At 42.0% G+C, this 22,407-nt stretch overlaps 1 protein-coding gene and 1 pseudogene across 2 annotated transcripts; one reads left to right on the top strand and one right to left on the bottom strand.

Moving 5' to 3' along the window:
- The first annotated feature begins 595 nt into the window (after positions 1-595).
- On the top strand, positions 596-6,813 carry LOC123997773 (annotated as a pseudogene).
- Positions 6,814-6,914: 101 nt separating this feature from the next.
- LOC123997772 (probable C-mannosyltransferase DPY19L1) lies at positions 6,915-21,378 on the bottom strand. Of its 2 annotated transcripts, none has more exons than XM_046302320.1 (22): positions 20,989-21,378; positions 20,654-20,678; positions 20,418-20,505; positions 20,095-20,232; positions 19,878-19,998; positions 18,506-18,599; positions 18,314-18,371; positions 17,751-17,842; positions 15,422-15,521; positions 14,829-14,906; positions 12,978-13,064; positions 12,801-12,860; positions 12,416-12,496; positions 12,127-12,228; positions 11,684-11,755; positions 10,710-10,789; positions 10,530-10,554; positions 10,031-10,150; positions 9,469-9,643; positions 9,147-9,246; positions 8,929-9,054; positions 6,915-8,630 (listed from the first exon to the last, which is right to left on the bottom strand). In XM_046302320.1, exons 1-22 carry the CDS (start codon positions 21,230-21,232, stop codon positions 8,459-8,461), a joined length of 2,238 nt encoding a protein of 745 aa, XP_046158276.1. In that variant the 5' UTR covers positions 21,233-21,378; the 3' UTR covers positions 6,915-8,458. The 2 variants fall into 2 exon arrangements, with proteins under 2 accessions (XP_046158276.1, XP_046158277.1); XM_046302321.1 differs by lacking the exon at positions 20,989-21,378 and adding an exon at positions 20,779-20,856.
- Positions 21,379-22,407: the final 1,029 nt, after the last annotated feature.

Below are 22,407 nucleotides of genomic sequence, written 5' to 3' on the forward strand. Positions count from 1 at the left end.
GTTATTAAATCATATACTTGATTTTTGTTTTTGTTTTACCTCTACCAACATTTGAGATGAAATGAAGTTCCTCTTTTGAACCATATGATGGTGCTGTTGTATTGGAAACATTTCTTCCTCTTGTGATATAAAGTGGGTGAAGGACACTGCATACCGTGATTCTAAAATGCTGCTATATTTATTCAGTGGTGTTCAGTGGCCTGCCTAGCACATCTTTTTGCAAAATATACAATTAGTTTTATATCACCATTTTAGGACTGATTTAGAGGTGGTTTTGGACTGTACATGATGACAGGGCAATGGCCAGGTTGATGTCACTAGGTTGTTCCACTGAGCCTTTACAACAATCAAGGCCGTCTTAGTGCGTCTGTGAAGCTTCATCATGTCTTATGAACATACTCATAAGCATACTGTACAAGGAATACGAAAAGTGCAGTTCACACAAAATGTACAAGAGGACTAAATGTGACATGGCTGTGTCAGGGCTCTGTATCTGTCATGCTCCATGGCACAGTCTTGTTCGCCACTTTTGAAAAGTAAACAGATCTTTGTACATCGCAAACATAGTGACTCAGAGGTCAGTGGACCCTTCCTATGTTCAATCCATTTCTGCCCTGAGTCCCTGAGGACCCAAAGGAATCCCCTCTAATGCAGGAACTTCCACGGTAAGTTCCCAAATGTACATGATAACTTCATTTTGAGTAGCCTACTGCAAAATGTGTCAGTCACATGTTTTATCTGATCTGTGACATTTCAAAGAACTGTCTGGTGAACAGAATGCATCTGTTGATGTTAATCTGTGAACCTCTCCTATTTGTTTCTGTCAGCAAGATGAAAGACGTAATTATACTCTCCCTGCTGGGGATTCTGGGAATGGGAAGGTGCTCTAAAGATGAATTAGGTTGGTCAACGCTTTTACCTTGTTGGGTCCCATGTGAATCTATTTTCTATTGTTCTATATGTAAAGTCAACGCATGAAAATAGTGTCATTATTTAAAATGTGGATATTCAATTAAATACAGTATTTAAAAACAATTTTATAACATGTATGGGGATTATCAGATGGTAACATGATTTATGGTTCACCTCTGTTCTGAATAGCTATCCTCACTATTCTCCTTCTGGCCCACAGTGAATGTTGCTCTGAGGGGCAAAGCAGCCCAATCCTCCACATCCTATGGAGGCACTGCAAAAAGAGCCATTGATGGAATATGGAACCCAACTTACGAATGTGACTCCTGCAGCCACACTTCGGGAGAGACCAGCCCCTGGTGGAGGGTGGACCTGCTGGAGACCTACCAAGTCACCTCCGTCACCATCACCAACAGAGATACTTTAGCAGAGAGGATCAACGGGGCCGGGATCCGCATTGGAAATTCCCTGGAGAACGATGGCAACAGTAACCCCAGGTACGGCACTGCCCTTCATCCTACATTTGAGCATTAGAGGAAAATAATATTGTATGCCCAGGCTGATAGCAGACGCCTGGGCTATGTCACAATTCTGTTATTCCTCACATCCTATCTCTTCACCTGCTTCTCAATAGTATTGAGGAGAAGGTTCAAGGTGCCTCCACTAGGACTTTTTTATCCAATGGGTTTTGACAGTTGCATAAAGTAGCTTTAGTACAAATGCCTTTGACAATTTTTACTCCACTAGATTCCTATTTTATGTTTACTTTTCACTCCCATACATTTTCCCTGGCACCCAAAAGTACTCAGGCAGGACAGCAAAAATGGTTAAATTCACACACTTGTAAAGATAATTTTACTGGGTGACTTTCCCTTTTACGTCTATCTTTTTTACTGCAGTATATTTACTTTTAATCAAGGATAACTGTTCTGCACTTATTCCACAACTGGGTTTTTAAAAGGAGGCGAGGATAGAGGATACGAGGAATCCACCTCCTCCTAATACGTCTTACCGTTCCATCCAGGTGTGCGTTGATATCCTCCATCCCCGCAGGGGGCTCCACCACATTTCAATGCCACGGGATGCAGGGGCAATACGTCAATGTGTTCCTCAGAGGATACATGCAATATCTGACCCTGTGTGAGGTGGAGGTGAATGCTCATCCTGCTCCTATTGGTACGCATCAAAACCTGGAAGAAAATAACCTAACAGAGTGATCATACACATATAGAGATACATATTTTGATGGTGATCCATTTGTGTGGTAGTTTTCCTTTTTTTATTAGCTATAAATGGTTGATAAGACCTGTACGTTTTAACTCTCATGTATGTTTCAATGTGTTTTATAAGAAGAAATGGGACCAACTCAAGCTTCAGAACTCAACTTAGTTGTTCCTGTTTCAGGTAAACCCAGATCTATACTACATAAGTATGTTATATAAATTAATGGATCTTTGTACTGAATTGGTAAGTGTAAACCTTCTATTTCCCTAAAGACAATGTTGCCTTAAAGAAAACGACTCGCCAATCCTCCCAGTACTCCCACATGGGGGGCTCTAACAATGCCGTGGATGGAAGACGCCTCTCCATGTACAAAGACAAATCCTGCAGCCGCACCAAGTCCCAAGTCAACCCATGGTGGAGGGTGGACTTGCAGTGAGCTTACAACGTCACCTCCATAACAGTCACAAACATTGAAGACGTTGATCCAGAGATGATCGATGGTGCTGGAATCCACATTGGGAAACTCGCTGCAGAATAATGGCAACAGCAATCCATTGTGAGGAGCCTCATTAGCAGATATAACACAGAGCGCATTTGGTGTTTAAGATTTGAGATCAAAAGCCTGTTCATACCATGTGTTTTTGTTTGATTTCCTTCTTTAGGTGCGCTGTGATCTCTTCATATCCCGCGTGGGAGGTCATGACCTTTCAGTGCAGTGGGATCGAGGGTCGCTATGTGAACGTTTTCTTGCCGGGCTGCAATAAACACCTGTCACTGTGTGAGGTGGAGGTGAATGTGGGCAGCCGTCCTGGTGAGGAGCAGACATTGTATGGTATTGTCATCAATTAACGGAAGGGGCAATATGTGACCACTTCATCTAAGTTTAGAAGCTTGTTAGGGTGAGAAAATCATGACATTTGGTCAAACTTGACCTATTCCTCTAAATTACAACTAATCTCTTGGTCCTTTTACAGATATGGACGAACATCTTTCCTCTGGTATGTACAGGGTTTTAGTTACTATATCTCTGTGTTATTGTTGGACATCAAATCAAATCAAAATGTATCGGTCACATACACATGGTTAGCAGATGTTATTGTGAGTGTAGCGAAATGCTTGTGCTTCTAGTTCCGAACCATGCAGTAATATCTAACAAGTAATTTAACAATTTCACAACAACTACCTTTTACACTTGCCTACATGGTAGCTATTAGATGACTTGAAGCCATGGCTAACTGTCTCTTAACAGTGTGGGTTCAAAGCCTGAGACTCAAACCTTTATGTACTGTCATGTTTCCTGTAGACAGGAGGGTGCAAGATATGAAGAGAGGGCAAGACATTCTATGCCCAGACCATAAGACTCGATATGGTAACACAATATACATTTTTTTTTAAACTTTTGTTGTATTATAGAGAATGCAACACTGTTTGAGAAATGTTTTCATTGAGATCGCTGATTAGTACAGCTATGTACTGCATCTTGAACTGACAATGAACCATTTGTAAACCCATGATTTTAATCTTGTTTGTTCTGTGAAGAGAATGCAGCCACTGGCGGGATAGCCAGTCAGTCGTCGCAGTGGGACATGTTTGGAGATGCCAACAATGCCATTGACCTGAGCTGGACCAACCGGTATCTGGAGGGGTCCTGCAGCCACACGAAAGCAGAGGTCGACCCCTGGTGGCGGGTGGACCTGAGCAAGACCCACAACGGCACCTACGTCACCATTACCAACAGAGGGGACTGCTGCTCAGACAGGATCAGTGGAGCAGAGATCCACGTTGGGGACTCGCTGTTCAACAACGGCAATAGCAACCCACTGTGAGTTATCTTCATAACACAACTTCTGGCTGGCTACACAACCCACTATGTGTCATCCCGGTAACACAACTCTCCCTTAAACAACCCAGCCATCTCCATAACTCATCAACTCTGAGGATTTAATCAGACTTAAAGGGGCAGTTTACATACACTTAGGTTGGAGTCATTAGAACTTTTTTTTTAACCAATCCACAAATTTCTTGTTAACAAACTAGGGTTTTGGCAAGTCGTTTAGGACATCTACTTTGTGCATGACACAAGTAATTTTCCAACAATTGTTTACAGACAGATTATTTCACTTATAATTCACTGTATCACAATCCCAGTGGGTCAGAAGTTTACATACACTAAATTGACTGTGCCTTTAAACAGCTTGGAAAATTCCAGAAAATGGTGTCATGGCTTTAGAAGCTTCTGATAGGCTAATTGACATAATTTGAGTCAATTGGAGTTGTACCTGTGGATGTATTTCAAGGCCTATCTTCAAACTCAGTGCCTCTTTGCTTGATACCATGGGAAAATCTAAAGAAATCAGTGCGAGTAAGGAGTGCAAGCAAGGAGGCCTACAAACCTGCCTCAGTTACACCAGCTCTGTCAGGAGGAATGGGCAACTTATTGTGGGAATCTTGTGGAGGCTACCTGAAACATTTGACCCAAGTTAAACAATTTAAAGGGAATGCTACCAAATACTAATTGAGTGTATGTAAACTTCTGATCCACTGGGAATGTGATGAAAGAAATAAAAGCTGAAATAAATCATTATCTTTAGTATTATTTTGACATTTCACATTCTCAAATAAATTGGTAATCCTAACTGACCTAAAACAGGGAATTTTTACTAGGATTAAATGTCAGGAATGATGAAAAACTGAGTTTAAATGTATTTGACTAAGGTGTATGTAAACTTCTGACTTCAACTGTAGCTATGGATACAATGACTGACCAGCTATGATATCAAAATTATAGTTGGAACCATGTTTTGAGGCTATATAGTTTGTTTAAATTTACTATGCTTAAGAACATTGGATAAAACAAGATTATATTTTTGGTTCTGATGGGCTATGACAGTTGAACTAAACTCACGAGGCATTTCTAAGATATGTTCTTCAAGAATCATTGGGTACATATCATTAATTTATACATCCCAAAATGGATGTAGCAACTCCAGATTGCCCCTTTAAGCTTTCAGGAAACTCGTCCCTGATCCCTTATTTTGAGAAAATACTTTTTGTCCTGTAATCATCTTGTAACAAATAACAATGCTCAAGATTCCTATGCCTGTAGGTGTGCCAGGATTCCATACATCCCTGCTGGGCAAAGCAGGACATTTCCGTGCGGTGGGATATCGGGGCGCTATGTCAACATTCTCCTCCCAGGAAAAGAGAAGTACTTGACTTTGTGTGAGGTGGAAGTGCAAGCAAGCACCTTTCAGGCAGGTATGGGCTCCACATCGTTCAGAATGTACACCTTCTCCAGCAGATGCCTTTTTTATTATCGTTTACCAATGTACATTATTTTACTCCACTCCCTTTCTCCCTCTGTCCTCCTTTTTCCAGGCCTGCCTTCAACTGCCCCTGAGACAGCTGTTACAGCTCCAAACCTAAACCTGGCCTGGTTGTGGGATCTTCTGATATCCCTCGGAAGGCCTGCTATTCGGAAAGGTCAGCTATTCCTACATCCAATCACACAGTATGCCAAAGCCAAAGGTGCTTCTACAAAGTATTGACTCAGGGGTTTGAATAGGTAGATTATTGAAATGTTTCTGTATGTAATTTTAAATACATTCGTTAAAATAAAATAAAAACAGTTTGTTCACTTTGTCATTATTGGGTATTGTGTGTAGCTTATCATGTTTTAAATTTTGTTTTATCCATTTTGAATTCAGGCTATAACACATCAAAATGTTGAATATATCAAGGGGTAAGACTAAATTCTGAAGGCACTGATTCCCCCCCTAATTCTCGTTGTGTCCCCCTCAGAGAATCTAGTCTCCGGTGGAATAGAGGTCCATTCCTCCCAGTATGACAGCCACGGTGCTGCCAGCAATGCCACCGACAGGAAGCGTAACCCACTGTACCATGCTGGCTCCTGCAGCCACACGGAGGCAGAGACCAACCCCTGGTGGAGAGTGGACCTTTTGGACACATACCAAGTCACCATCACCAACAGAGGGGACTGCTGTCTCCACAAGATCAACGGGGCTGAGATCCGCATTGGAAACTCCCTGGAGAACAACGGCACGACCAATCCACTGTGAGAAGATATGATTCATGAAGCCTTGGCTTAGATGATCCACAGCAGTCATGTTTTGGAGATGTTGTGGCGAATTCACATCAATGATTGCAGGTTTCATGATCAGGAAAAACCTCTGGCTGTATGCTCTAACTTACTGGTATGTGTGCGTTTCAGGTGTGCTGTGATCTCCGAGATGAGAGAAGGGCAGCCAATGGATATTCCATGTAACATGGAGGGCCACTATGTCACTATCGTTCTCCCAGGCAGAGAGAAGTACCTGGCACTGTGCGAGGTAGAGGTGTATGGGGGAAAGTGATGTCCCTAACCAATCTGAAATGACTCCTTTTACAGGAAAGTTCCAAATAAGGCCAACATAGTTACCATCTAACTACAGAATCACTTAATATTTTGAGAAGTGTGGAGAAAGTCACTCACTATTTCTCGTCATACCCAGTGGAATCTCAAATAGTTTTTTGTTGAAGGCGGACGCCGTATTATAGTCAAATTATAAACAGTCACATTTGTTACATTTACATTACATTTAAGTCATTTAGCAGACGCTCTTATCCAGAGCGACTTACAAATTTGTATTCTATTAATAAAAGGCTTGTTACTGTGAATCCAGAAACCATTTGATGAATTTAATATCCAATTCTCTCAAATGATCAACCAGCAAAAACTTGCATTGGTTTCACTGTTAATCAAAAACAAGAGAAAGAAAGATGCTGATAAACATTTTATTTTCAAAATACAGATGAAATCAACAAGCATTAGACAAAGCTAGGCCTGCCACAAGAAATGTTGATGTCAAAATATTTCAAATTGTGTGGTCACCGCTCCACCACTAAAAACAGACATTTTGCTTTCAAGATCACTTCAGTACCTTACTGTATATCTTGGACATAACCAAAAATAAACTTAGCATAAAACACTTGCTGTGCTATTCATGAACAGTCACAGAAATAGCAGAATACATTGAAATAAACTTCTTGCATTTAATTGAAAACGCTGCTTGAAACTATTACAATTGATGAATGTTGTATAATATGTAGAAACCTTCAAGTCTGAGTAACGAACAGCTTATTGCTAAAAAGCCTCACCTGTATTGGTGAGATGATTTGTACCCAACAATACTGTAGCTTTTACACTGGAATGATTACACTGGGGTTGTTTTAAGTAACTTCAAAGCCACACTGGTAAAAAGGCAGAATGAGTCACAGGGATAATGAGAACTACACTCCAGTTAAGTGGAGCTCTGGAGCACTCTCCTGTTTGACCCTTGACCTCAGTGGCAAAGGGACTTTCACAGTCACGACTCAGAGCTGCATGAACAAAAGGGGAAAGTGGTTTTAAGAGAGTAGAGCACACCAGAGTGGCGTAGTCTTTCACAGCTATATCCCCAAAATAAAATGGAAGTAACCGCAAGCGCATTACAATTCAAATCATTCAAAAAAAGTTTTTTTTTGTGTCATAATACATTGTTGAATTCAATTATGTTGCTGTTGTGACATGTGCAAAGGCCACTGAGGTGCAAAAAAAAGGCTACAAATTAATGACGTAACTTCCTGTGGTGGAGTACAAAGCAATGACGCTAAATTGGCATGACTTTAATAACTCCAAAAAAATGCCTAAAAGTATTTTCTGTAAACAGGGTCCTAAACCACTGATATGGTGGTAGGTCATTACGCTAATGCTTAAAATAATGCACTGCTACAAGTTGCAATTGGTTGTTGGGAAAAATCTGTTTGCAGATGATCATATTCCGCTTCTCTTAGAAAGGACATTTCAGGTGTGCTACATTAAGCTGACACTTGCAGCTGTAACACTAGTAGTTATACTAACTACACTTTGCTTTGGCAAATAACAAAATTACACACATCAGTGAATCAAAAAAATTACACTAAATAATGACAATTCTTAATATGCAAAAAAGGGCATAAAAGTACAAAAACTAAATATGCCTGACATCCAAAATGTACTAATACACACAAAAATAAAATGCATTTCTATCTTTAAGAACAACTTATAGTATAAGCTCGCATAAAATTAAATGAAATGCTTACACAACACAAGTGGGGACTCTTATCTAGCCCATCACGTCAGTCCACTGCTCTAACAGAGCCTCAAAAAGGGAGACGTAAAACGCAGCTGTGGCAGTGGTACCTCCAAAGGAGACAGACCAACAGGAAAGGGAACTATATAAAAACACGCTCCAGGTCGGTGGAAATACTAGAAGGTAGCACCAAAAACAGGCCGACCCTGCTGTTATCTGAGCTCTTTAGTTGCTTTGGGAACTTTTAGAACTTTGTAAACGTTGTTGTGAAAAACAGTGACAAAGTGGGGCCTGGAGTCCCTGGACATGAGCGTACAGAGGGGGACTTTCCCAGCGTTCTGAGGGTCCTCCACATCCCAGATCTCAGGCATACTGCAGCCAGGCCTGGAGAGCACAGAGAAAGCCAAGAAGGGAGAAAGAGAAAGGGGCAGAGAAAGAGAAAATATTTCAGCAAAGAAACAAACTGAACCAAAACATTGTGTGATTAACAGACTACAAAACAGATTGTTCAAATGGTCACTTGGCAGCAGAATTGGGTTCAGTTCGATTCAGAGTCATTTCTGAGTGAGTTGGAAAAATGCCCTGTACTGACTGGAATGGAATGACTTGTTGACAATGTCACAAGAACATATGACAGTGTAAACAGCAGTTGGTTACTGACGGGAAGGCCACCCAGGGTTACCTGGAGCGCCGGGTGCACCACGAGTCCTCCAGGACAAAGTAGTCCACCTCCATCTGCATCAGGTTCCTCTTCACCACCTCGGCAGACTTGCGGCTGTACATGGCGTAGACCAGCTTGGTCCTCTCCCTGAGTGGAACAGACCACAACGTTTAGACAACGCTGAATTGGTGTTAGCCTAGCACATAGCGAGTACAGTAGTATCAATGTTCTGTCCACACCTCAGTCCAGCGTCCTCGTAATGTGGGTGGTTGACGATGGGCCGGCCGGCTGACAGCTTCACACTGGCCATGGTGGGCATAGCTCCAGCAAACACAGAGTCTGCACCACACACAAAACAAAGTACATCTAAGAGAAGAGTCCACAGAGGCATGGGTCATTGATCTGAAAGGGACTGGATACCTGAAAGTGAGGTTACCAGCCAATTGCTTTCACCAATCCAACCTAGTCAGATCAGTCAATTCCTTAACGAAGGATGCCATTTAGAATGATTTGTTTATCTCGAGCCTCTGGTTTCAGAGGTAGGATGAAGACGTTACTTACTGGGCGGTGTGTTGTCTCTGATCCAGTCCAGCAGCTGCTCCTGGGGTAAGTTGCTGAATTCTCCCATGATGCCCCACTGGGCCTGCAGGTTGGCCGCACCCTGCATGGCCATGATGGACAGGATGCCAAACACCATCACGTGGAGCTTGAACTTCTCCCCTATCCAGCCAAACAACTAACACACAGACAGACAACACATGAGCATCAATGAGAACATTGGTCTGTAGTGCATCTGTGATGGAGGTCTCTAGTGGTAGTGGTGTTGTGATCCATCTTTGGTACGTTATGTACTCTGCGGTATCTGTGTGGTGTCAGTGCTAATTGTGTTGTGGTGTGTTGAATCTCACCGAGTTGCGATGAGTGGTGTCTTGTCATGTTGAGTCGTGTCACGTTGAGTGGCGTCGTGTCACGTTGAGTGGCGTCATGTCATGAGTGGCGTCGTGTCATGAGTGGCGTCATGTTGAGTGGTGTCATGTTGAGTGGTGTCATGTTGTGTGGCGTCGTGTCATGTCGTGTCATGTTGAGTGGCGTCGTGTCATGTTGAATGGCGTCGGGGACTGACCTGTTTGGAGCAGATTAAGGAGGCCATGATGCACATGTGGGGTGTGAGGAAGAGCTTGAGACGCATGATGAGCATCGCCAGCACTACAAACGCTATCAACTGTAGGCTATGGTACACCAGCTGACACCATGACAGAGAAAGAGAGAGAAATAGAGAGAGAGAGAGAGAGAGAGAAGAGCCCAGGTAGAGAATGAGGGTTGAAGGGCACAGGGAGAGAACACGAATGGGGGAGGGAGGGATGGATGGATGGAGGAAGTGAGAGAAATAAATGCTTAGAGCTAGAACTGGTGATAAAGCGAGCAATTTAACTGTCAGGAAAAAATTGCCTCTTTATGCAGGTTATGAAAATCACTTAAGACGATCATTACTATTGTAGCTGAAGCAGATGAACATTACCACATTTAAGGAAAAAAAAGAAGGCTTGAATCATATGGCGTGAGGAGACTCTGGCACGGTGTATACAGCAGTAACATTCAGGGAAATCAGGATGCTTGCTTACCTCTCCTTTTGCCAACATTTCTGGGCTGTGAAAAATGTGAAAAAAAAGTTGAGTTGTCAAAATGTCAAGTTGTGTTGTCTTTATAAGAATGAATGGGCAAAATGCACATGGAAGTTTGCCTTTACTTGTGCTGTTAAGAGGGCGAGTTTTACAACAGAGGACAGAGGGAAATATACTCACTGTTCATCGTCGTCATCGTCTTCAGGTTTGACAGAATACTTCTCTCCTTCCCTCAGGAACCTCACAACTTCCTGGATGGTCTGTACAGAGTAGGAGAAGGGACAAACAGTGTCACAAAAAAAAAGAAACCGTAGAAGGGATATAACGTTGACCAGGATGATTCCACCTTCTATTATATGCTAACAGTGAGCATATTCACAGCAAATAATGAACCATTATCATTTCTACCAGTATCACTATTTAGAAGCCCTCCATTTCCTCACCAAGTCAAGCAGAATCAAAATGGCACAATTTTTTATTACCCCTTTATCTCCCCAATTTCTTGATATCTAAATTGGTAGTTAGTCTTGTAGTCTCGGGAGAAGTGAAGGTCGAGAGCCACGTGTCTTCCGAAACACAACCCTGCCAAGCCGCACTGCTTCGCATAACCCAGAAGCCAGCCACACCAATGTGTTGGGAGGAAATTCCGTACAACTGGCGACCATGTCAGCGTGCATGCATCCGGCCCGCAACAAGGAGTCGCTAGAGCGCGATGGGATAAGGACATCCGGCTGGCCAAACCCTCCCCTAACCGGATGTCGCTAGGACAATAGTGCGTCGCCTCATGGGACTCCCGGTTGCCGCCGGCTGCGACATAGCCCGGGATCAAACCTGGATCTGAAGTGACGCCTCAAGCACTGTAGTGCCTTTGACCGCTGTGCCACTCGGGAGGCCCGCACTTGTCTTATTAATTCTGCATTTGACACACAATTAGATCAAACTGACACATTTGGACATGCTCGAGGAGATTCTTGAATATTTTTGGAACATAATTATCTTGCCATTTCTCAAGCCTGCCTCAAATATGACAAATTGAGCTCAACAGGCATGTCAAAAGCAGAACGGGAGAAATTACATTTCAAGGATGCCTGCCTTGTTCTCTAACAGTGGATTGTGTGGAGTGCCTGGTGTATGGCACACAAATGAAGTCTTACCCGTCCTGCTATGACAGCAACCACCAGCATGTTGATGGGAAGCAGCAGTGTCTTGATGTAGCGCAGTGGGGTCTGAGAAGAGCAATGTTACACACATCAGATCGACTGGAGAAAAACATTTATTTCTGACACATACCACACACAACCTTTACAAAATGAGCTGCCAAATGGGATGGCAGGTAGCCTAGTGGTTAGAGCGTTGGACTAGTAACCGAAAGGTTTCAAGATTGAATCCCCGAGCTGACAAGGTAAAAAAAGATGTAGTTCTGTCCCTGAACAAGGCTGTTAACCCACTGTTCCTAGACCGTCATTGAAAATAATAATTTGTTCTTAACGGACTTTCCTAGTTAAATAAATGTAAAATAAAATAAATACTATGAAAGGATGCCTTCTAACACTAGTGCCATGTTGCTATGCCAAATACGACCAAGTGTCTTTCATACCTCAATTTCCATGAAGTCAAACTCAGCAGCACAGGTATACATCATGGTGTCAAAGTCCTTGTAGCTGGTAAACTTGGACTTTATTAAGCTACTGATGTGAGCCTGGGAGAGAAATTGTTGTAAAAGTAGATGCAACTTCAAATACTGTTAGCATATTCCTATTTACTTTAATTACTATCATACTTTTGAGTGATGGCTTGTTTCAAAATGCACAGTGATTCTGCCAGAAAAGGCACCAAAATGTAAGTCATTTTGTTTCAAATGCACAGGGCTATTTTCAAAAACTTACATCATCAGAGGCTCCAAAGACAGCTGACAGCATGAACTTGAGAATGACCGTGGAGACAACACATACCAGGCCCTGCATGACCTGAGAGCAGACAGACAAGTCAACCAGGAGACAGACAAGTCAACCAGGAGACAGACAAGTCAACCAGGAGACAGACAGACGCAGTCTTCTTTTACTAACATTGTGGGGACACACAATTGATTCCCATTCAAAATCATATTTTCCCTAACCTAAACCTTAACACTAATTCTAACCCCTCTAGAAATATACTTTTTGTCCTCGTGGGGACCGGCAAAATGTCCCCAGTTTCTGATTGTTTACTATACTTGTGGGGACCAGAAGTCCCCACAAGTATAGTAAACATGTCCACACACACACCTCTTACCCATGTGATGAAGCCAGGTTTGAAGGCTTCTGCAAATTTGTCCCGCAGGGCAATTATTCCCTGCAACCAGGAAGGAACTGATTTCAACACCATACCATTTTCAACATCACACCATGCTTAACATAAAAGACATCCTCTACACATTGAAAGCATGAGGAGAGCGCTCGTCCAGCTCACCCAAATGGAGACCAGCGAGGAGGCGTAGAATGATGTCAGCAGCATGGAGTTTCCAAACATCAGAACAAAGCACACGGCAAGTGTTATCTGGAGATCGAGTGGGGTGGAAAGAAGTTTAGTGACATAGTACGAGTCGATATTCACATAATAATAAGGAATTCCCCTTGACCACGCCTACAAATTGTGGAAAACAAACATTCTTTCCCATTGACCTCAAGTGTAAGAGTGTAAACTTCATCATAGATTTGTTAAACAGAAAAAGAAATGCAGAAAACCTGCTGTGTTGTTCAATGTACATGTAATGTAACCAGGTCAAAAATCCCAGCGGTTCACAATGCATCCACATAGGGAAATAGAGCATGCGAGAAGAGCCCTATGGCTTCAGGCTATTCGGTGTAGGACAGTGGGAAATATGGCGACCCAGTGTCCAAGTAAGCATGTGCCTTATATACACTGGAATATTTAAATCATTTTACATCATTAGCTACAGTATGTGTGTGGAAAACATTATCACATTCAAAGACATTTAACTTGTTTAGTAGAGTCCGTTTGTAACGCCACTAACCCCAACGGAAAACGTGAAGCCTTCAGTCACAGTCTTAATGCTACTACTTGTAGCTGTATAATCCGTTATAGTCCGTTTGTTTGTGTTGTTGGCCTTGGCTAGCTTAATGTTCTGGTCGGTAGCACTCACATGGCTGTTAGCACCCTCATGAAAACAGCCATGAGGCAACTCTACAATATGTTTCTCTAAGTAGTGAGAACGCTCGGGAGCAGGCAATTTTGATAAGTTATCTTTAGACATGTTGTACTTTTTTAAATGTAGTTTTGTAATTGACTAAAGCAGGATGACAACAAGGAAATTGCATTTGAAAAAGGTTACGTTTCAGCTGTGAGCCAATGGGGTAACCTAGGCAACCACCGGTTGTTTTCCCCCACAGGTGGGCAGGGCTACAACATTCAATCTAATACCGACAGGGACTATCAAAAGAGTTGTGTGTGAAAGTTCTTTTTCTCTTCCTGTTGTCATGGCACATTGACACGCACACCAAAGTGGGCTGAAAAATGCTGTAAGTCGTCGAGGACACAAGCCTTCTTGCCAGGCGGATAAATTATTCACCGCCATATGTCCCTGCATACCACTGCTGCTGCTTCTGAAGCTAAGCAGGATTGGTCCTGGTCAGTTCCTGGATGGGAGACCAGATGCTGCTGGAAGTGGTGTTGGGGAGCCAGTAGGAGGCACTCTTTCCTCTGGTCTAAAAAAATATCCCAATGCCCCAGGGCAGTGATTGGGGACACTGCCCTTTGTAGGGTGCCATCTTTCGGATGGGACGTTAAACGGTTGTCCTGACTCTGAGGTCATTAAAGATCCTATGGCACTTATCGTAAGAGTAAGGGTGTTAACCCCAGTGTCCTAGCTAAATTCCCAATCTGGCCCTTCAACCATCACGGTCACCTAATAATCCCCAGTTTACAATTGGCTCATTCATCCCCCTCCTCTCCCCTGTAACTATTCCCCAGGTAGTTGCTGCAAATGAGAACGTGTTCTCAGTCAACTTACCTGGTAAAATAACGGATAAATAAATAAAAATGTCCTTCTCTCTCCTCCTCCGACAAATTTCCAGCATCATCTTAATACAAAGGGCCTCTTCTCTTATCTCCTTACGCTATCCACACTAACAGCCTGTGTTGCTTAGAGGATTAGGAGAACTGGAACTGTGATGGAGAGGAGTAAATGTAGCTACGGACCAAAACGAACACATAAACACACTCCTTGACAGAACGCACAGCCCTGTTTTACAATGCACGCCCACAAGTACAGGTTAGTTAGGAACCAGAAAATACATTTACCATGTGTGTCACTAGGAGGGACTGCATTTTGGTGGGGCTGATGTATCCCAGGATGTACGAGGCAAAGAGCGAGGCCACCTGAAACAAGTAGTCAAGTGTAAACACAAGCATTAAGTAGTGTATACAACAACCTTGAAATGATTGCAATAAAGGGTGCATGCTTATTTTCGAGCACAACACATTGATGTTATAAGTACTTAGATTACAGTTTGTGGTAAAATCCCCATATAAAATACTCTAATTAGCTAGCAGAGCGACACTTGCTATAATAATCTAGCCAGACTGATAGCAAAGCTGTTGCTAAGCAAAGATGCCAGCAGATCCTGTTTGTGTGAGACTAACCTTCAACGCTTTGGTCTGCCTCCCCACCTCCTCCAGTCTTTTTCTCCATCTGTCTCACACCCTCCCTCCGTTTTCACTGTCTGTTGCTCTTTTTTTGTTATCCTCTTCTCCATCTCTTACAATGTCCCTTTACCAGTTTACTCTTCTCCCTTTCTCTCACAGCCTCCCTTCTTCACTCTGTCTTCCTCTTCTCCACTCCTCTCACAGCCTCCACCCTTCTCTATATTTATCTCTCCCTCTTTTTCTCTTACCTGGGTAAGCAGCACAAACTGGGCAAACTGCCAGGGCAGCATGAAGCACAAATTGGAGATGGCCAACGCCCACATGGCCTTTCTGCTGGGGTTGCGTGTCCTTTGGAGAGATAGATGTGGAAAAGGGCAGGAGGCAAGAGGTAAGGACACCCATTGACACAGGCCTACAATAACACTCCCATTCAGGCTGCCTCTAAATAGAATGTATCAGCCACCAAGCCCTCCACTCACACTGACAGCTTTAGAGAACAAGTTAAAGGGGTCGAATAGCAGAGACTTTGACTCCAAGTGAATTAGACTGAATACAAAATGTGATCAATGTGGGAACGGAACCAACAACCTTGGTATTGCCAACATCAGGCTTTACAAACCAGATATCTGGACCACAATGAATTGAGATCATAACAATTGCAGAGCTCTCATTATAATCTACATCAGTGGTTCTCCAATGGTTTTGCCTCGGGATCCAAATTGAACTAGGTTGTCCTAGTCGCGAATCAATATTCGCATCACGATAAAGAATTGCCAAAATCTTGAAAAAAAAAATGGTATATTGATAGTTAATGTAGCAATTATATGACAAGGGAACAACATTCACAGCCACCTCTTTCATTGTCAATAATTACACTTCGCACATATTCTTGATGAAGAATGTTAATAAAGTCACCTCACTGGCTTGAGATCACAAAAATCAACCAAGATAGTGCTGCTAATAGCTCTATATTGAAATATTGTGATTTTAAAAAAGGTGTTCAGGGATTAAATAAAAACATGTAAGTACATTATCATTTCTACCCACTATCTACCTGGTTTAAGTTCAGACTGGAGTATTTTTTAATACAAAAATAAAAACAATTTACTCAGACAGCCGCAAACTATCAAAAACCTTCTACAACCAAAATTTGTTGGAGACTGCCAGCACTAGATGTCGACCGATTAATCAGCACGGCCGATTAATTAGGGCCGATTTCAAGTTTTCATAACAATCGGTAATCTGCATTTTTGGACGCCGATTATGGCTGATTACATTGTATTCCATGAGGAAACTGCGTGGCAGGCTGACCACCTGTTACGCGAGTGTAGCAAGGAGCCAAGGTAAGTTGCTAGCTAGCATTAAACTTATCTTTTTTTTTTTTTTTAATCAATATTCACATAATCACTAGTTAACTACACATGGTCTGATATTACTAGGTTAACTAGCTTGTCCTGCTTTGCATATAATCAATGCTGTCCCCGTTAATTTATCATCGAATCACAGCCTTCTTCGCCAAACGGGGGATGATTTAACAAATGTGCATTCACGAAAAAAGCACAATCGTTGCACAAATCTACCTAACCATAAACAATGCCTTTCTTAAAATCAATCTTGCACGCTGAGTCAGGGTATATGCAACAGTTTGGGCCGCCTGGCTCGTTGCGAAACTAATTTGCCAGAATTTGACACGTTTTATGACATAACATTGAAAGTTGTGCAATGTAACAGCAATATTTAGACTTAGGTTTTCCACCCGTTCGATAAAATACGGAACGGTTCCGTATTTCACTGAAAGAATAAACTTTTGGATTTCAAAATTATAGTTTCCGGATTTGACCATATTAATGACCAAAGGCTCATATTTCTGTGTTCATTATATTATAGTCTATGATTTGATATTTGATAGAGCAGTCTGACTGAGTGGTGGTAGATGGCAGCAGGCTCGTAAGCATTAATTCAAACTTTACTGCGTTTGCCAGCAGCTCTTAGCAATGCTTAATACATAGCGCTGTTTATGACTTCAAGCCTATCAACTCCTGAGATTAGGCTGGCAAAACTGCAGTGCCTATTAGAACATCCAATAGTCAAAAGGTATATGAAATACAAATGGTATAGAGAAATAGTTGACGCGCCATAATTCCTCTAATAACTACAACCTAAAACTTCTTAACTGGGAATATTGAACCACCAGCTTTCATATGTTTTCATGTTCTGAGCAAGGAACTTAAATGTTAGCTTTTTTACATGGCACATATTGCACTTTTACTTTATTATTATTTAATTATTATTTAAAAGTGTTCATAATATTTATTTAAAAGTGTTCATTCAGTGTTGTTGTTCCATTATTATGTCATTATTCCAAAAATACATACAAATCGGCCGATTAATCGGCATCGTCTTTTTTTTGGTCCTCCAATAATCGGTATCGGTGTTGAAAATCAGTTGTTCGACCTCTAGCCAGCACCAGTTGAGAATCGCTGCTTTACATTACATATCACATGAAGAGGCAGCCAGAGCGTATTGAAAAGAGAAGGAGAGAAAGGAAGGCGAAAGGAAATAGGGATGGTGAGTTACCGAAGGATGTGGGTGAGGAGTAACATCTGCAGGACCAGGAAGGGATAGGAGAAGCTCTCCCTCAGGGGCGGAGTCCACATGACCCGGGTGCTCTGCGACACAGAAACACACATATAAACAAACACAATCCTACTTTATTTTGCGACAACACATTGCTGCGTAGAAGGGGATTTTTTCTGTACCGCTACACAATCAATGACAACTGCGAAAAACTATTTGTACATAAAAACGCATCCAGCAATCACATCCAGTACATTTAATCTTCATCCTACACCCACACTGCACCAATGCTCCTATAATAATGATTTGGATACATTCACACTTCTGCGTTGAAACCAGCACAGACTGAGAAGGTAAAGGAGACAAGTGGGTGGCGACTGGGGAGAGGAGAGTATGATTGAAATGTCAGTATCGATTGGTGTGAATATTACAATAGAGCAACTACTCAGCATGTCTGATACTGACTGAGACGGAGATCCTTTTGATGGCTGCCTGCATTGTATCCATCCCCCATCTCCACCCTCATCAGTCTACCTCCACAGTTCTGTACGGTACACACTCACCTCTCCATGGTTGAAGAAGAAACACAGCACCGTGACCATACCCCCAAGCCGACTGCCACTAGAGAGGGGAAGGGGGGGGGGGTAATTCATTTTAGCAGTCTTTGTTAGAAGATTAAAGTGACTAAATTACTTTTAAAGTCTTAATCTGAGCCCAACCGTTGCAGAATCAAAGGAGGCTAAAGGTTAAGTTACCTGAGGTAGGTCCCGTAGATGAAGAACAGACTCATCATCAGACCATTGAGGAGGAACACAAAGGTCACATAGAAGTATGCAGGGTCACCCATACCTGACACACACAGACAGAGAAACTATTAGGATTGAGACTGGCAATGGCAAGGACCTCGAATAGACAAAGACCATAACTTCAAAACACTGATTCTCATGACCAGAGATTCTATTCAAATACTATATGCTATTCTATGGCCATGGCCTGAAGTCCTGGGCAGAAATGAAAGTGAGAATATTGTTTGCTTGTTGTATTACTGTACCAAACAAATTAACTTACTTTCAGAAAATGTTAAGTCGACTGTTGGAATGGCTCAAAATAAGATGCTTGAAAGCATGATGTAATATTGATTGATACCTGACATGGCTCGCTCATAGTGAAAGACATAGGCTAATGGAAACATTGAAGCCTTCAGTTAGTCGCCTTCTTAATGCTTTCCTGAAGTGGGAGGCTTTCTTTCATTTCACTACCATAGAACTGCTGAGGATAAAGGGCTATTCTGAGTGCTCTAATTTGCTGCGCACTCAGCTTGTGGAAACAGGAACAAAAGGCAGGCGGCACTTACATGTACAGCAGCACCTTCAAACTACATAGAGTGTGCTTTCACATAATTCACACCTTTAATTAGAAATAAGTGTAACTTGCTCCAGTCTTGACTATATAACACTGAGAAGTACTACGCATATAACATGCTATGGGGTGCTAATGACAAGTTAAGAGAACAGTTCAACAAGTAGAAAAGGGGAACAACCTCCCCCTTACAAAACACATTCCCCTTATTCATAGATTTCATTGAAGTTGGCCCAGATACATGTGAAATTTTAAAAAAACCAAAGCTTTCCCTTTGTGCAGCAGCTCAATTAAAATGCAACGAAAGCAAGAAATAGCCTCACAGATTGCAATTATTCATAAGCTAAGCAACTGCATGGCATTCCTTTGGGAGACACAGATCTCTATTTTCCTGAAATTAACTGGTATTCAGTCAAACTTACACATTTGGAAATCCACAATTCACAAAAATAACGTTGATCCAGTGCAGTGGAATATATATATATATATATATATTGAAATTAAAATCAAACAGATTGGCTTTGTGTCTTCAAGCAGTTCTCTCTCTATAGAGTGGAACACTGGTGTTATGCCAACTTTCAATTTCACATGCAGCAATAATGAGGTTTTTACAACTAATATTTCAGATGAACCACTGCAGCTGGGTGGCACAGGAATAACGCTCATTTTCTTTATGATTTCCCATAGAGCTGGTTTGATTGCATCCAGCCTAGAGAGTTGTGTGTGTGTGTGTGTGTGTGTTCAGGTCAAACAAGACAGCATTGGTACCTTCACAGCCGTCCACTGCAGCCATACCCTCTCCTCTATTGATGGACCAACACATCTTGGTGGGGAGTCCAAAGAATTCCATTATATCTGTGTAGATTCTGTACCAGCTGGCCAGGACCACCTAGACAGCAGTGGAGGAAGGATTTCAGCATGAAGACCCTCAACAAAGTCTGTTGTCCAATCAAATGCCAAGGATGTTCATTTCCACAAATGTTACCTCTGGATAGAGATTGAACCTCTTCAGTGTGTTTATAACCAGTGGGTACTCTGTAAGCCGATCGTTCATGACCAGATAAAGGCCGTTGAGAAAGGTTGGGGCCTCAATTATGGTCTTGAAGTAGGAGTAGTATAAGCCCTAGAACAGGATCATATAACAATTTGATTAAATTCTCACAGAAAAGCCCTTCTCAGGTATTGGCTCATGGCCTGCTACAGAAACAAGGCTCTAAGATTTTGCAAGGCACAGTATCACACACACATAGAATCATCATTATTTCATTCGTTTCTTCTTCTGTCATCTTTCAACAACACAAGACTTACCATTTCTGTCCGAAATGCCATTTCCTTTTCCAGCCCTGACAGATGTGAGAAGTGCCTGTCATTTTCAAAGAGGCGTGAGAGATGGTACCTACAGAAACAACAAATAGGCTTTAGGATGTCTAGCTAACGTTAGTTATCTACAATCAATGTACACAAGAAACATTCAAGACTTGGAAGTGCATGTCAATGACCTGAAATGTTGTTAGACTGAGGTTAACGTTAGTTACATAACTTACCAATGTAAATACCCAGCCAGAGCAGCTATGAAGAAAAAAACAGAACCGTTAATGATATTAAGAAAGTTGTGGGGTTTAATCAATGTTCTAATATTAGTTAGCCAGCTAGTTAATAACATAATTACCGTTAGCTAACTACTGTAACGTTAAATTGGCTATCATCATTTGCTAGCCACCAATGACCGTGGCACAGCCTAGCAACCTCAGTAACGTTAGCTGTCGTCGTATGCTGTTTGAGCTAGCGCTAGCTAACGTAAGCGTCCTAGCTACGTTAGCAACATCGTTACAGTACTGGTAGATAGCTAAGTACTGTATATGTGTTGTGTGACACTTACCAAGAACCAGAGTAATTCCGAGTTTCACAAAAGCTGACGGAGTAAGGCCAAGCTTACTTCTGATGAATGAAAACCCAGGAAATAGTCCATTCTTATTGTGAAGCAAGCTGTTGAAAGGGGTGCCCTTTCCTGCTCGTCTACTTTTCCCGGTGCCTGGCGATACAAACGGACTCCTGTCTCTGTCGTCGACGTTGGGCTGCGGAGGTTGATCCTTCACGTTTTGTTTTCTAGTTTTTACGACCATGTTTTCATAATCGTAAATCTCCGGCTGTGAAATACGTTTTGTAGAAGTAACTGGATGGGTACCTTCTATCCACACATTTTGCTAGCTACCTGAGTGATGATGTGTTCACTGCACAAATCTTTGAAATGTTCGCCCCCAACTGGAGTTAATACAGACTGCATGCGTTAGTAGCCATGGTAACACACATACATGTGTGTCAGTTGGTATCTAGAACGCTTCAGTTCAAAATGTTGTTTTTCCAACGTAAATATAATCCTAATGCGACAGTGGCACAGCAGAATCACCCCTGTCTGTCTCTGTCAATTTCAATTCAATTTTAAGGGCTTTACTGGCGTGGGAAACATATGTTAACATTTCCAAAGTCTTCGAGGATCTGTGTAATTTCCCTCAGATCTGTGTAATTTTCCTCAGATCTGTGTAATCTCTATTATGGTCATACATTTGGCAGGAGGTTAGGAAGTGTTGCTTAGTTTCCACCTCATTTTGTGGGCAGTGTGCACATATCCTGTCTTCTCTTGAGAGCTAGGTCTGCCTGCGGTGGCCTTTCTCAGTAGCAAGGCTATGCTCACAGAGTCTGTACCTAGTCAAGGCTTTCCTTACATTTGGGTCAGTCACAGTGGACAGGTATTCTGCCGCTGTGTACTCTCTGTTTAGGGCCAAATAGCATTCTAGTTTGCGCAGTTTTTTTGTTGTTAATTCTTTCCAATGTGTCAAGAAACTATCTTTTTGTTTTCTCAAGATTTTGTTGAGTCTAATTGTGTTGCTGTTCTGGGGCTCTGTGGGGGTCTGTTTGTGTTTGTGAACAGAGCCCCAGGATATTTCCCTGTAAATTATGAATGTAAAGCATAGGTTTACATTTGCATTACTCATGCTGCTACATTTTCCAGAAATTGATAAACTACAGTAATGGCATCCCTTCACCAGCAGACAATGCTTGCTGGTTTACACTTGTCTTGGTTTTAACCACTAGGTGTCCCTACAGTTTCAGGTATGAATTGAGAACGGTCAGATTTGCCACTAAACCAGCCAAAATGTCATTCCATTTACTACACATGTACTGTCTGACCTGATAATGTATACCTAATGGCCTCTGTATCTCACAAAAGTAGCTGACTACAAAACTATATACACTACTACTTTATGAGAGTTTATTGGACACATGTAGTATTAAATAA

Source organism: Oncorhynchus gorbuscha, linkage group LG15 (assembly GCF_021184085.1).
Source record: "Oncorhynchus gorbuscha isolate QuinsamMale2020 ecotype Even-year linkage group LG15, OgorEven_v1.0, whole genome shotgun sequence".
Taxonomy (NCBI): domain Eukaryota; kingdom Metazoa; phylum Chordata; class Actinopteri; order Salmoniformes; family Salmonidae; genus Oncorhynchus; species Oncorhynchus gorbuscha.